A 17,186-nucleotide genomic window follows, 5' to 3' on the forward strand; every position below is an offset into this window, starting at 1 on the left:
GCTGACTGACAGGTGTCAAAAAAGGAAAGACAGATGCCTGCAGGGAAGGCTGCCCCAGCTACCCTTTCACTGAGGCTGCTCACGGCAGCAAGAGACAAACCCTTAAGGAAGCAGCCCTCCAGCAGTCAGGCCACCACGCTGAGCTGGAATCAGGGATGGAGAGCAACCACTTGCTAGTGCCTTAGCAACAACACTACCAGGCCTGCTGCACCATGGGACCTCTGTATCTCCTGGTGTTGCCCTCAGCCTGGCCTCTAACAGCATCAGAGGCCTCCGGCTCCTCTTCAGAGGCAATCTTGTAGCAGTACATCTGCTTTCACCTGCTGCTTCCCCAACTACAGGTACTTCAGCATTGCTGTGCACGCTGAGCTCTCCCTAGCTCACCGGAAAAATGCCTCGGACCTGGGGAGTCGTACTCTGGTTTGAGCTGAGGAGGAAAAGCAACAACAAAAAAACTTATGACTGAGGTTAACCGCTTAAAAACAGGAGAAACAGATGTACAGAGCAGCATACTGCACAAAGCCATCACAGGATAAAAGCTGGCAGAGCAATGTGCCAACTAGTCTCTACTGCTGGAAGCGTGACAAAAATGGATCCAGACTAATGGTGGTTTATGTGTCCGCGAAAAAATTCAATACTTTCGTAAGTCTTTTATACCTAGAAAGCAGGCGACAACAAAAAAATAAAGGTAAAGGTTCAGTCGTAATATTCCCTCCGGTTTTGGGGATGCAAGCTTTTAATATAGTAAGAGCAGTCCTCCCATACATTTCCCCAGGTGTCCCAACAGTTTGGTGATACAGAGAAGGAAACGGTGCCATTGAGCCAACTTCTGAGGACAGACCAATAGCTTTCTGAGAAGTTCAAAATAATAGCTTGTTGGGTGTGAATTTAATCCACTTGACTTTTGACAAGTGCCTCTTTGCAACTTTGAAGGAACCTGTTAAGAAGACAACCCTCTATCCCACTGAATGAAGCCAACAGTCTTAAAAGATCAGGAGGCAAAGAAGAAGATGAGGAAGAAACCTCAGCAGCTTTCATAAGCAAATTCACAGTAAGATAAACAGAAATGAATACAACATTTAGATAGAAAATTTAACTTTCAAAGTTTCATGTACAGGTGACCAACAATGGCAAAAATACATGTTTTCAAGATACTACAGTTCTTTTAACACAAATATATCATAAACTGAGTTGGGAGGATGAGTCCAATTATTAGTGGGTAAGTATACAACACAGAATTTAGCTGCCTTGTTTAGCAGTTTCCACAACGGTCAAAGGGGAACTAAACAGCAGCTTCCATCTAAACATCACTGGAGATTCCTTCCCCTCAGGGCTGAGATACTTCTTCACGTTCTTGGGAAACGAAGCCCTGATATACCAGAACTTCATCTTATATGACTGTTAATTTAATCCCCAGAAACACTTTCATATTCATTCAAGAAATAAAGAATACACTGAGGGAAACCAAGGCTTAAATAAATAATGATCAAGCATTATAAATACTTTCTGAACCATTTCTGTCTGTCCACATGCTAAGTTCTTCAACAGGGATCAAAATTACTATCAATAAATATTTTTTTTAATTAAAATTGCATTAAAATTTACACAGGACTGGAACAAGCACCGTAAGTCACCGAGACAAAGACTTTTTTAATTGCAGGCGATAGTGTCACACAAAGTATTTCATAAATGTTTCAGCTGCAATGGAGAAGCAGAGAGATTCTCCGTAACCAGTGCCTCTATTGAAAGCCCATTCCTGAATTTCTTTCTCAAAAAAACTTTCTTCTAACTCTTCATTTACATGTATTCATAGTCAGTTTATACCCATTTGTTCTTAACCCAACATTAGCCTATGGATTACATAGCTCTAGTACCCTAGCATTTACTCTCTGGGCACGCACTTGAAGCAAGGAATTATGTACCCCCAAACTTAATTTTATTAGGCTAAGCACAAGCCACTTCTGGTCCTCTTATGAAAATGGTACTCAATCTTCTCGATCAGCCTGTCATTCTTTGCCGACCATGTGCTAGGCTTAACTATGGAAATTCACTTTTTCTCAGTGAACCTGACTAAGCATAACACTGTAGTGGACTTCTGCTGTCCCTCCTTCAGTGGTTTCAGGACCTCTCCATTTCTAATGGAAGTTCTTTGCCTTACCATGCGAGCTGGAAGGCACTCTGTAGTTTTATGTCAGGGGAATTATATATTAAAAAGGCTTTCAGTTCTCTTTCTCCACATTTCATACAAATACTCAGTGTATTTGTGACTAAGTGGGATAAAAATAAGTTTGCAAACAATGCAAAATGCCTACCATATTGCAGATTAATTCTTAGAAACTCAAACCTATTGGGAAGAAATACACAGGATCTAATTTCAAATTAAGTCCCTGCTGTTGCATGTGTCTAATTCAGTGCAACAAACATCAGACTATCTCAGTTTGCTGTTACTTGTGCCCTTATAGGAATGTACAAGATCTCATTAGTACTCATAGAAATCAAATCAGAATAAAGGCCACTATCGTTTTCTACAAGGTAAAAATATTATTTGGGAGAACACACAGAAATAAAAAGGAAGAAAAGGGAGCAACAACCGAAGTGCAAAGGACAAAAAAAGAAGAAAAAAGCCCTACACATCTTCATGCACAACTTTAAAATGAATTAAGAAAAAACAGCCAACACTACCATCTACTGGGCAAGATAAGGACAAAGCGTTCTTCGCAATAAATACAATAGTTGCTGCATTCTGACAGTAATGTCAGGAGTAAAACTCATCTTGACCACAGAACACTGATCGTGGACTAGCTCAGAATAAACCTGGAAAATTTATATTATCCAAACCAAAAGTAAATTGAACAAATGTTCTTCATGCCTATGAAGTAACTAAACTTAAGTAACGGAGTTACACAGCAGTCTGTCAAGAGTCCATGCCTTGGAACTCCAGGGATAACAGCCAAAGAACTACACTCAGATCTCCAGTTAGCGAACAGTTACCACCATTCTTCATTTGAATCATGGTTTAATCAGTGATTTCAGACAAATCAGAGCCTTTCTGGCATCTTACAGCTCCTCCTCCCTTTAAAGCAAAGGAATCACCTATCGACACCGTATCGTCCAACCACATCCTGCTACATGCTAAACTATTTTTTACATATTATTTAAGTTGAATAAGTTAGTAAATGCCAGAACTTGCCCATTCAACCATTCTCCTCTTCTGTGTGTGTGTAATACAGGCTTTACATGCACGATCACATACTATTTTTTCCACAGAACCCCTGCCCCAGGCAGGGGCTGGATAGCATTCAGAAAATGAGGCAGCTGTTGTGTATTTTTATACTCTTTCTTCAAACAGTAAAGCCAGTCTTATTTACTCTACACAGTTTGAAAGTAGAATGACTGTTTATTTTCTTTAAAAAAACCCCAACACTGAAATAACAAAGAGCATGTATCTAAAAAAGCTTTGGGCACTCTAGCAATTACTGCTACAATGCAGTGCAAAGTAATTCCTGAAACAAAACCTCTGTTCTCAGCCACTTACAAAAGAAAATAAAAATATCTCTTCCTACCTCTTCATCCTTCTGAGTACTCTGCTCCCAGCTTATTTCAAAGCACTCAGTAAGCATGTGACCCCTGATGCTTGCCTGGTCATAGAATTTTGACTCTTTCAGGGATGTGGAAGGGCAGGGGAACGCATCCCTGCACCTGGCTGTTCCCTTTCTTTAACGATGAGAAGGGATCCTGCCTGCACGCTCCTGCTCTGCCAAGTCTGGCAAAAGACAAACAATTTAAGCTGCATCCCAGGCTATTTAAGGCTCCCTAATTCATAATCAGCAGACATTAAATTCCACACCACGACCAAGGGGCAGGGCCAGACGCTCTCTCACTGGAATGATGCTGTCAGCAAGAAAGTGGGACACTTCAAGCGATCTTTGATTGATTTTAAGATGCATCAGTAATACTGCAATAGGCTAATCCTGAAGTAACGAAGAAGAGAGAACAATTTGCATCCAAAAGGAAAGGTTTTTCCTATCATCTGGGCAGGCACAAGCAGGAAAGGATAAAAAGGATAGGAACATTCTCTCATCACTTCTGAACTGAAAGCTTAGGCACCATCAGAAAACATATACCTTTAGCAAGAGAGACTGACATTTCCCCAGCAAAACGCTGATACCTCAGTCTCGTCTGCAGTAATATTTATCTACGTTATTCTTAGACACTCCTCAGGCTCTTCCAATCCCCCCCTCCACCCCGAGTGCTTGAGAATTATCTTAGTACCAGACAGCTTCTCAATGATCTCTCTCCACTGCAAACTCAGTCTGCCTTATTATCTCCACTTGAGTAGGAAATTGCAGCTAAACAGACTTTCTTAAGGTGACACATAAATCAGTGACAGAGCCAGAAGTCAAGGCCTGCCAAGACTATGCTTATTGATCCAGAAGTTGACCTACAAAGCAACCCTGGCTCTGAATTATTTCGGCCAGAATATTTCTAAATACCAAACGCTAATATCTCATGGGGAAGCCAAGCCAGTGACAAGTTAAAAAAAATGAATGGCTACCTGCCAAAGTTTGGTTCCAGTGACTTGTTCGGCACCGCAGGGGAAGGCTGTGGTAGAAACAAGTGCAGCGCTAAGCTTTCCCATGTGGGACTTACCTGCATTAATCACAAAACTATTCCTTTTCCTTCCTGAAATCCTCTGCCCAATTATTTACAAGTCTAACAGCATCTACAGCAAATGATGCAGTAGATTTTGCGGTAAAATACCATGTGATCACTTAAGTGAAAACTACACCATGACTACATACGAGGAAGCCCACTTAAAGATCCAAATGCAAACCTAATTCCGGCATTTCTTGGCTTTGGAGTTTCAGCAATTTCCTTTTTGGTAGTTTTTGGGTTTTTTTTTCCAAAAAGGTAGAATCATTTAATGACAATGCACAGTTTTAAACCAGAAATGAATGGCGATGAAGCACAGCATGAGCTAATCAATTACATTAGATTGCAACAGAAGAAAGTTACTTCCATGTGGAAAAGACCAGGCCACTAAGTACATCTGCTGGGGCTCACACGTACTCAGAGAAGTCCATTCTGCCTTGTTTTCTCCTCCCTGCGCTACCGCTTACCTGAAGAGAATCTATCTTCTCTCTGGAAAAACACCTTCCCGGTGGAGGCAGTGATTTAACTGGTTCCCGGTAGTTGATGTTTCCCGCGGACACTCTCAGGGCCACTTCCCCGAGAGAGAAATGCCTGCCCAGGTTCAGTGCAGCACATGCCACTGCATAAGGACAGAAATAGCTTTGCACTAAAAAAATCACTGTAGTTAGTTACCGCCTGAGACACTACCAGTATTTCTGATATATAATGATGTAAAAAAAAAAAAAAAAGTTGTTCTCTAAATGTTAATTATCTCAAGTAAGCTTGAATGCAATTTCAGAACGGGCAGGTGGAAGGATGCACTTTACTGCCTTGAGTTGCTGCACCTATGCATCCAGAAACACAGCACTGTGAATCACCGTTACCTTCTTTACAGCGCGGCTGGAAATACCGAGCACCACTGACCATTATTCCACCATTCATGTCCCACTATTATAGCTGGTTTCCTACCATATTAGCTGCCCAGCTTTATTTACAGGTTAATTTCTTCATCATCAAATTTATTTGTATTTTTTTTCCATTCAAGCACAATTTGCAAGCTGGAAATAATGACCAAAATTCTGTCCATGCAGTATATAACAGCTCACTTTCCAAACACAAGTACTAGAAAACTCATTACGAAGTACTTCATAAACTTCTGTCACTGCAGTAGGAAGTGACTGTAAATTATTACAGCTTTTCCAATTTAATGAGTACATTTAAATCTTGAAGTGATGGTGTTACTGCCTGCACTCAGCACAGAGATTTTTAGAAAAAAAAAAAAAAAAGAAAAAAGAGAGGAAAAAAGAAGAGTATTTCACATTTATATTCATACCATGCAGGGTAACTGGTAAGCAATGATGTTTTTCAGATGAGCATACATTACTTAGCCTGCCACATGAAGGCATTCTGTAATTTGTAAAATATTTTAAACTCTACTGGAATTCAAGTTTTCTGTTTTATTTAAACATCTTGAAAGAACTAATATACAATGCTAAAATTTTTGTTCTCAGTCTTCAGTGCATCATAGCGTACAATTTTTAATTCTCCCTATCCCCTGTATAATTTGAAATTCTAGCATTTTCCACAACTATTTATCTGTCACACAGCATGCTCAAAGCAGCGTTCAAGAACTATTAACTATTTTATGACTGTTTCTGCCAAAGAGTTTTAACAAAATCTGTATGAGAATGTATTTCCACAGCCTTCTGCCACGCAACAAAAATCCGACAATTAGCAATGCTCAAAATCATAGGAAAAGAACATTTCAGCATTTTACCGACGTGGAAACAGATGTAGACCATGAGAACAGAGGTTTGGTAGTTGACTGGGCTCCCTTGTTTTGATGAGACTGGGGATCGAGTGCCCCCTGGTGCAGCCCATCTCAGTGAAGTCTGGGAGGCATGAAACTGCCCATAGGACTTCATAACAAAAAGAAATAATGCAATTTCCTATTTCTAATTTACTTCTATATCATAAGAAAAGTTAAATTTAAGCAATGATAATAAAATATTGAGAAAAGTTATTTGTAAATGTTTCAAGCATTTTCCGCTACTTACAATGGGTTTTTACCAGCTTTTATTCATAGAGGAACTTACATTCACAAAAATGAAGTGGTTCTTAAAAAAGACGGTTGCTCAGATATGCTTGCCTGATAATCTGAGGAGGCTAGATATTAATATAGCACACAAAAAAAAGAGATTTCTTAAAAAATGCATTATGTAAAAATAAGCATGGAACTTCATCATGCAAGCAGTAAAAGACAAGCAAATGCCATATGACTTACATGACTAAAAATAAGGACTTTAAGTAGGTAACTCCCCAAAACTTCTATATTAAAAAAGCAGTATTTCAACATTTTGGTATACATTTAACTTAAAGCATGCTCATACAATATAGTTTACCAAATTGAGCGTTCAAAGACAATTTTCCCCAACATTTTATGGAGACAAAAGACTGAATGTGAGAATGCACGCAATACATTGTCTGCAATGAACAGTTCAGCTATTGCTTACTATTTATTATTATTAAAAAAAAAAAAGGCACTCTGTTTCTGTAAAAATAGAATCTTTGGATGTGTGCATCTTGCTACTGCACTGTTTTCACTGGATCTTTCAATTTCATTTCAACGTAAATACATGGCAATAGTTTGATATGTTCAGTGGAACAATTCTATTATAATTTTTGAATGACACGAGCAAGCTTACAAGAAGTAACTGCTATGTAAGGGCATCTTCTTTACGTTCAGGACACAGTATTAAAATACTCTGTTATCAGGACAGTTCAGGTAAACCATCTGCATTAACCCTATTTGAGAATTACACAAAGAGCATAACATATCTTCCATGATCACATTTACGGTTTCAAGGGATTAGTCACCCTTTTGACCATCAGTATTTAGAAGCAACCCTGAAAAATGGGTTGTTACAATTATCTCAAAAGCTTAAAAAATCCGTACTATTGCAACAGCTCAAATTGTTTTGGTGTCTGCATAAATGCCTAGTCTTTCACTGAGTCTCAATGCTCCCTGGTCCAGTGAGCTCCTCAGGCTAATTCTGCATTGTTAGAAAATATTCTTCCTTCAGTCAGTGTTTGAATGGCTCCATTTCAATTTTATCCAGTAACCCCTTGCTTTTGTATTAAAAAAAAAAAAAGACAGACCAGAATGAGCTGCCTGGCCAATTCTCTCCGTATCTTTCATCATTCTGGGTACACTACCATCGCACCTCTGACTGTGTCTTCCTTAACGCCTGGACCAAAGAAAGAATCTCTGTCCAAAAATCAAATACCTGTTTGTTTCCAAATAAAATTAAAAAACAAAACAAAACAAAAAAACAAAACAAAACAAAAAAAAAAAAAACAAAAAAAAAACAAACAAAAAAAAAAAAACAAATGAAGCTCATGCTACCCTGAACAGGGCATAGTCAAGAATCTTCTTAAACGATTTCCTGAATTTACCCTCAGCTACCCTTCCCGATCCCTTCCCTCGCTTTGTAGAGAAGCTTTCCCATTCCTCTACTACTTAATTCCTTTACTAATTAACCAAACCTTTGCTTTGGTTTTGTTTCTTTTGACATAGGGTAACCAGAACTGAACAAAGCATGTACCAGTGATTTATATGAGATTATTATATCTTCCTGCACTGTTCCCTTTTGTATTCCTCAAACACTTCAGTATTATGTTTGCCTTTCATACAATGCTGCTTATTAAAATAGAAAGGTATTGTAAAACCCTGGACTATTTTAAAAAATACAGAGCTGGTCAGGGATGTGGAGGCTGCTGATAGCCTTGGCAGTAGCAACCACGAGATGGTGATGTCTGAAATCCTGAAAGGAGTGAGCAAAACAAATCCTGAAGTAGCAGCACTGGACTTCACGAGAGGCAGATTTTGGCTTGTTCAGAAACCTGCTTGGCAGGATCACACAGGAGACTGCTTTAAAAAGTTAACGGGCCCAGGAGACTTGGATGTCTCTCCAGGGACCTCACACCAGGAGAATGATGCATGCCAATGTGCTAGAAGTTGAGCAAATGTGGATGAAGGCCAACATGAATGGAATGAACTAGGGACTCCTGACTTGGAAATGGAGGTACGCAGAAGTGAAACTGGGGAAACATTACACAGAGACTGTATATAGTGATATTGCTGCAGTGTACAATTAGGAAACTCAAAGCTCAGCTGGGGAAGAACCAGCAAAGGCAACAAGAAAGGCTTCTATATATGTACAGGCTGCAGAAGCAAATTACCAAATTAGACAGAGTGGCTGATAAACTGAAGGGCAGGTTAGCTAATCAGAAAGACCCCCGACACACTGAAGAAATAGGCTAACAAGATCTCATGAAGCTCTACAAAAGCCCACGCAAGGCCCTGCACCTGGGACTGAACAGCTGCCTGCACCGGTACAGCCTGGGGACTGACTATCTGAAAGCAGCTTTGCAGAAGACCTACGAGCGGAACACAAGTCAGCAATGCGCCCTGGCAGCAAAGGCGGCCACAGGCACCCAGGGCTACTTTAGCAAAAGGGTAACCAGCAGCTCAGGGGAACTGACTATTCCCCTCCATTCAATACTGATGAGACCATCCAGAGACTACTGTGTCCATCACAAGAAAGACAATAACCCAGTGCAGCAAGTCCAGCGGATGTCCATCAGAACAAGTAGGGGCTGTAGCAGACGACTGCAAGATGCAAGGAGAAGCTGAGAGAACTTGTTTGCTCAGTCTTGAGAAGAGAAGGAGAGATTTTACCGCTGTCTTCCAGCAGTTAATGGGAGGATATAGAAGGGATGGAGCCAGGTTTTGTACAAGAGGCAACAAGCACAAGCTGCAAAAGTGGACATTCCAACTGAGTATCAGTAAAAGGAAAAAATCACTGTGAGGGTGGCCAATGCTGGAACAGGCTGCCCGAAGAGACTGTGGTATCTCCAGCCCTGGAGATAACCAAACCTGTATCGGACAAGGCCCTGAGCAACCTGATCCAAGTCAGCCAGAGGTCTGGGCTGGTCAGAGGTGGTCTCCTGAGGTCCTTTCCAAAGCAAGTTATTCTCTGAGTCTATTCTATGACTCTGTGACTAAAAACAAGAAGAAACAACAAAACACACAAAACCACACTCACAACACGTCTCCTGAATTTTAAACATTTTTGACTCCTTACTTCAACAAGAGAAATTGTACCAGGCACCATGGGATAAAAAGTTCTTTTAAAAAACATGCGTTTTCTAATTAATTTGTGAGATCGCATTCCAAAAATAAACTCTGAGAAAACTTCATCGATGTTAGCCTAAATGGAATTATATGAAAATATTGACTATAATCAACAGGAAATAGGTGCAATAAAGTCTCTAATATAGAAACTGTATTTTTAGCTAACGCAGCAGAGGACATCTTCTGAGGACATAGTAGAAAGTATCAGATAAATAAAATACATAAAATATTTTGAGAACAAAATAAAATTGTTATAATTTACTTCAGTAACTACAACCAGTGGGAAAAATGTAATTAAAAGTACAATTCCAACACCATTCAAATTTCTAAACTATACCAAGGTCAGAAGCACTCACTTTATTAATTTTTCTAGGCACTCACATGACAAAAGCAAAGCAAATATAAACTATTTTTAGAAATAAAAAGAACTAAGAATACGAGACTGTGAGAGTCAGTGACAGGACAGATATCCTTAGTGAGACAATAATATAACACTCTAAGCGGACTGAATTTTCAACCTTAACTTTTGGGATTTCTTTTGGATCTTGTGCACTTGATTACTTCTGTCTATATAGTTAGGCAGTGCTAATTTATGCCTTCCTACGGGGATGACGGCTGTCTATGCCAGCACCAGAAAATGAATCAAGAAACTCCAGAGCTAAAAGCTAACGGGCTACAGTCTCTTAACTCAGAGCTGCAGATTCATGTTTTATTCATAAAAGCAGACACCAACACACCAGCTTGTGAAATGCATTCGTCTGGCATTTAACACTTTTATTTCGCTTATTAAAAAAATTACACATCTTACCTTTAGGTCGCTTCCTGGCAAAGTACCTATGCCATCCTTCCAGTCCATAGCACTAAATACATCAAACTCTTGACCATTTCCACTAGAGGCAGACTCATTCATGATGCATGTACTAAAAAAAAAATAATTAAAAAATACAAGTATTTAATATGAAAATACTTTAAGTGGTTTAACGCTTATATCACTGGACATTTCTTCAAATGCACTTCATAGATTAGTATCAAATGCTTCCCTCAGCACGCTGGCAATGTGGATAACTGATGACAGTGATGGTAATATACACTAATGTAATAAAAACAAGGGGAAATCTTTTGAAAATCTTTAAAAATAATACCTGTTTTACACACTAGGAGGCTGTTAATGAGGCTGTACTGGAGAGAAATGAAAAATTTCAAACTGCAAATAAACTGACATGGGATAAAGATACCTCGAGTACACCTAAGAAAAACATTTGTTCTGGGGAAGGCAAGACATGAGTGCATGCCTATAATAAATACATTAAGCCCTGATTAATAGAACTGCTTTTCCTTAATATCAGATAACACGCTGATGTGACTACTTTACCCAAGTTCAAATTAAAATTTCAAAATGAATTTGAAACGGTCTTTCATTTTCACCGTCTGACTCAGGATGCCCAAATATTCCCTGTCTGTTTCCATACAGTTTCACTAAATTTCGATTTGCATTTTTGAAACTTACTGCAGAGAAGCACACACACACCAGAGAAAACTACTCCTTTGCAGGACTTTATTTTACTGGATCCCTCGGTTTCAGAACAGCGAAAGGAGAGAATATTTATCCTCAGAAATAGTGGATTTGGACATCCTCTTCTGTGGTAAGAGTTTATCCCAAATAAACTGTTGCACAAGCAACAGAAGCATGTAACACTTGCCACTGACCCCTCCTGGGCTCTGGCCCCGCGCTTGTCACTGCCACAAAGACGGCATCAGTTGCTCTGAACTGCAGATGTTTCTAGCAGCCAGTTATGACTCCCACCAAATTCTTCCTTTCCACTTCTCACAAACCCAGCAATCTTTAAATCTGTGGCCTGGCACCTAATTTACTATTTGTTCAATGTGAAATCTGACTCATTCGTTTTATTTCTGAGGAATTTCTGCCCTATGCTTAGCAGCTGAAACAATCTGCGGAAAAATTAGCTCTGTCTTTGGTTTGTGAACTATTAGCAAAAGCTCACCCTTTTCAAATTTACACTTTATGAACTTTTTAACCATCACTTTCTAAGCCTCATACTCTGTCTGCAGACTGCAAACTTTTGCTGCGAGTATCAGTATTTGAAGTTCAAATAGGTAGCACCTTCCCCAGTGCTTAAGCTGGTTTTCCAAAACCTAATTTATAACTTAGGTCCCACTCCCAAAATCTGCAAATATCTATTAATACTCTTTGGAAATCTGGAATTTCTACAAAAAAGACTGAGTGATATTTGTTTGCTCACAGATAAGACAAAAAGATGCAAACCAAGCAGAAGTAAACTCAGGTCATCTAGAACCTTTTTACTGAAAGTTTGAGGAGAAAAATGCTTAGCTAGTTAACTCTGTTGCGTGAAAAATATAAGAAATTTTTTTCATCAGAAAAATCACTGTAACACACCACTACAGACAGATACTACTCTGGTTTTGGGTGCGCAAGGCAGACTCCCTTATATTTCTCCTGGGTTTCCTCCTCACTTCTAGCAGAACTCTTTAAAACCCTGAACAACACCTTACTCCACAAGTACTTCCGTTACATTACAGCCAGTACACAGTATCAACAGGATAACAGGAGCTGGACCTCAGTCAGCAACCACTGCTTAGGGTGAAAGCTTCTGCATTCCCCTTCATTTCATACGATGGGCAGAGTTCACAGAAGGCTCTTTGAGAAAACTTCACATATTTCACATGATGAGTGTGAGGTAAGAAGAGCCACATGATTCAGTGTGTCTTCTCCATCCCTAATTTCAGTAATCCTCTGTGAGAAAGTACTGAAAACCATGCCGTCAATGCACAAAAAATTAATTTTAAAATACGTCGATAAATCTAAACAAATTGAGCGCAAACTGATAAATTTCCCCAAAGACACAGACCTTCTTTTTTAAAATCACTCCCAGGCAAAATCCACCCTGCCTCAGGGCAGCTTCTGCAGCACAACTTGGACGATCTCTGACCGGAGAGCACGGCACATCGCAGAGCTCAATCCCCCCACACAGCAGCAGACCAACTCAGGCCGCCTTCCACCAAACTGAACCGCACCACGACGGCAGAGGCGCAGGCCTTCCCTCAACAACACAAGACCCAAGCTGCTAAAGGAGTAGCTGGAAAATTGCATCTCTCCAGAAATCCATGAAATTTTAAGGACGTGAAACAGGGTGGTTTAAGCACATCGGTGTAACGCGTTCCCTGTGATTAGCCTGGCTAAGCAAACACAAAGCTGCGTTCTGTATTAACCAAAGTTTCTAAGTAACCTTAAATTACCACCCTATTTAGAGGACACTTCACTCAACCCTCCCGTGGTTTATTTATTACAGAAAACATGTTCCAGTGGTTTCTGCAGAAGGCACGACAGAGGACGGGAAGAGACTTGGGAGACTGTGGGAAAACGCTTCCTCGCAGCGGCCGCTGTCCCAGGGAGCAAGGAGCAGCCGACAGCCGCTCCATCAGATGCGGGCGTCTGCAATAGTGCTACTCTCATTATAGACAGGCTTTGTAACAGACATGGGGAAAAAAACCTTAGAGCCTAGCATACTTAGACAGGATGTAAACTGTGAAAGTAAAAAAAAAAAAAAAAAAAGTAACAGAAATGTTCAAGGCATATTTCTCTCAATAAAACATACAAATTTTCATTTAATTACACCTAACAAGGTTTCCTCAGGTAACAAATCAGCACTAATGATATATTCTATTGTTTGATAAGGTATTCATTATTGTTTTCCTTTTAAAATTAACTCAACATCAAAGGCACAATCTGTACTTTTACATTCTGCAACCGTCAAAAACGTTCTTAGTGAGGATGAAAAGGTCATAGGGCAATGTAGATAGAAATGAATTTACCAAAAGGAATTACATTTAACAAAATATCTGTTTCCAGCTTTGATGAGTTTGAACAGATGAAAGATAGGGCTATATCCCACTACTAATGATAATAAGGAGGGAGATAGAGACCAATTAAATTGTTACAGCAATGATGTACTAAAAAAGGATGAAATCATCACAATATATACATCTAAATCACAGCAAAAAAGAAAACTACAGAATGTCTTATCTACTTGGTTTTGTTTTTAACGCTCTGATGTAGTTCTAGTATAACTCCTTCCATAATGATTTCATTTGCTATCATTTCTGTTGCTACACTTACCAAAAAGCAGTAAAAATACTAGATAAATAAGGGGCAAGGTAACTACAATACTGTCCCTATGTCTGTCACTGAAGACCATCTGATGTGAAGAAAAGGACATAATCATAAGATTATGGAAAAGTCATCTTCCGAAAGCATCCCCAAAATCCACTATTAGGGATGTAACTGTATCTCAGTCTTCACAGCCATAAGCTATTAACATTTATAGAGGAGTGTGCTGCATGTTAATATTTCAACATTAACTTTGGTTTAAACATGTGTAATAAATTCACTAAAATAAGCAAGCATATAAAATAAGATTAGACACATCCTTTAGAAAAACCTTCACTTTTACCAACTGGTTCAACAATAAATGAGTACCTCACAGAGAAGATATTTAATGAGAATAACAGCACTAGAAATCAGGTAGTTTCATCTGGTGAAAGACTCTCTAAAGACGTATAGCAAAGAAACAGGAGAGAATATGCCAATTAAGCATACGAGTAGTTTTCGAAATAATTACAGGGTTCTGCACTGAACACATCAAAAAGTACTAGTAGAAGGGTTTGTTCTTTCAGTCAGCACTTTAAAAAACTACCTGACACCTACCCAAATTTTGAAAAATCTAAGATGTCGCCTGTGAAGTGTCCATATGATTTCCAACCAGTGGGACAACTCAATATGGGGTCACTGGGCAGCAGAGAGAGGAGATTTCAGCAGTAAAGCCCCCAGTCAGCACTGCCACCTTGGCACAGCCTGTCTGCAACAGAGTCTTTTCTTTTTATGCATCCCTGTGCATTTTTATTTTTACTTTCGAGGATTTCTGTAGTCACTGTGACAGGATAGCCTGGCAGATTTGCCCTGTGCTGGTCTTCTCCTCAGCTGATAGCTCCTGCGAGGAGAGGCAAAAGTGGGCATGTGGAGCCAGAGGAGGTCCCAGCAAGCGGCACCAAGGGTGAGGTCCAAGGGACAAGAAGAGGTCCCAAGGGAGGCGATGTCCTTACGGAGCCGAGCCATGGTCCCTCTTCCCAACTGGGCTGGGTGATACCAGCACTGACAGATGTTCAGACACAAAGGCAACAGGTGAGATTTTTGTCCTAATGTCGTAGATGGTTATTTTGGGCATCTCCAAGAAGGAGGCTGCTTGGCATAGCACCCATGGGCTAAAGGGACACATTTTCCCTACATAATAAATCAGGAAAATTAAGTGGATCAGAAGGGGACAACTCAGCGTACCAGAGCTGCAAATATACTAACTTCTAGACACCAGGGGACAAGTGGATACTCAGCTTCGGCTTTATTTAACGTGTAAGAACATGAACACTACCAGGGATTACTTGTTACACCACATGAAGCAGAATTACCCCTCGCAAGGTAAGCTCCCTCGATTTCAGACAGACTTTGTATTAAACTAGCTTCATCATGTCAGCAAAAGCAAAGCCAACTGACTGTAAACCCACCGGGGCAAGCCCTGCTTTTCTCCCCGCAGTCTTCTCTTTGAGCTGGGTACACCCCGCACCTCTCTCTTTCTCACCCTTCATCTTTTTGCATCTGATTCTTCACTTCAAGAAAAACAACCACAACAGGAACAGTGCAGGAAATGGTAAAATGCTTTGAGGCTATCCACCACATTGCAACACGTACTTTGTTTTGTACCTGTTAATGGTTAAATTATTTTAATATTTCATTAAAAATTACAGATTACACATTTCCTTCAAAATCTCATTTTTTCATTGTTTAGGAACCACTTGACTAGTTCTGCCATGTTTCTGTTCTGTGTGTTGAAGAGCTGCTTCAGTAAATTTCGCTATTTTGCCTGTTGCTCATGAAGTTTATTACAAGTAATTTCAGAGATGAGCTATATAGCTTATACATGTATTCACAAAGGGACCATAGCTTAAAATTCTTTGCCATTCTTAAAATTTGTAATAGAAAACGGACCAGATTTCATATTGATGATGTCCCTTTAGCATTATTTCCTCACATTTTTATCTGTTGGTACTCTTCTGCCTGCTAGATTCTCCAAGCATACTGTGTGTGTCTGTTCCTGCTTCCCAATACATCGGCTTAAAACCTTTTTCCTCACAGAAAGAATCTGGCCACAGACACATTACAAAATGCTGTGAAGCCTGAGTCTGCAACCAGCGCTACAGGAGGTTCATGCTGTCCTCACCTGAGTCGGGTTGCTGTCAGGGAGCTAACACAGGATTGCCGTACCACTGCTAGAAACTGGGTAACGCAGTTACACACAGCCTCCACCTACCAGCTCATTTTCAAATATCCACAGAACACTGTAAGAACAACAGTTACCCAATACCAAAGCAATCCCATCATCTAATGAAACTTACAGCTGACAACTTTCGTCTTGTTTATGAAGAACCTGCACCCCACGCTTGTACCTACTCAGATAGAAGACTTCAGTACCACTCTGAAATCCTATTTCTTAATTTCTCTTAATTCCTTGAACCAGGCCCAGAAAGTTTCACAAAACTTCTGCCTTTATTTGTGCCTCCTTCTACCCCCTGTGCAGACACCTCCTTGAGAAGAACTGATGCACCAAATCTACACATTGAATATCACCTGACCTACTTCAAATTGTTATTTCTTACCCCAGGTTAATTCAGTATATGCCTGAACGCTCCTTTTGTCTGACTCGTGCCCTCCTCTTCCTCTTCTGCTGGTTCTTAGCAGTTTCCATGGGCTCTGCTGTCCTTACACAATTAATTCACCGCTTTCTAGCTCCTAAATACACTCAGCAGGCTACTGCATTTATAGACTTTCCCTTCTTTCCAATTCATAAAGAGCTCGTATCTCCCATTGTGACCAGTGGTCCTACTACTGCAGCACTAATAAGCTACGACTACTCACACACTACCACCTTCTCCAGTCAGCCCCATGCCAGGTGATCACTGGTCCCTCACACCCACCATTCTACTTACCAGCAGTATTAAAAAACCCAAAGAGTAAAAATGGAATGGCCCACAAAAAGTCAACCACCTCTCTTCACAGAATAGGTGATGCCCAATAAAACTGAACAAGTCAGAGGAAAGACTCATCACGTAACCATTTTCTTAAGTTATTAGAACTTTTAAAAGCAACAGTCTAGAAAAACTCATTAAATTGAAGGTGAAACATACACCACCACAACAAAGTTCACTGCAATTGCCCAACTGACAACAAAAACCATCGAAGATGATTGCTTCAGCCACCTTCATTATAGCA

At 40.0% G+C, this 17,186-nt stretch overlaps 1 protein-coding gene across 3 annotated transcripts in view; it reads right to left on the minus strand.

Annotated features, from left to right (window-relative positions):
- The window catches only part of L3MBTL3 (L3MBTL histone methyl-lysine binding protein 3), an 81,372-nt gene that overhangs the window by 60,411 nt on the left and 3,775 nt on the right, over positions 1-17,186 (minus strand). For all 3 annotated transcript variants that reach the window (XM_054196168.1, XM_054196166.1, XM_054196169.1), the window contains exon 2: positions 10,638-10,749. In XM_054196168.1, the coding sequence (XP_054052143.1) occupies positions 10,638-10,739 (102 nt within the window). In that variant the 5' untranslated portion in view covers positions 10,740-10,749. The remainder of the gene's footprint in view (positions 1-10,637; positions 10,750-17,186) is intronic.

Source organism: Rissa tridactyla, chromosome 3 (assembly GCF_028500815.1).
Source record: "Rissa tridactyla isolate bRisTri1 chromosome 3, bRisTri1.patW.cur.20221130, whole genome shotgun sequence".
Classification (NCBI taxonomy): Eukaryota; Metazoa; Chordata; class Aves; order Charadriiformes; family Laridae; genus Rissa; species Rissa tridactyla.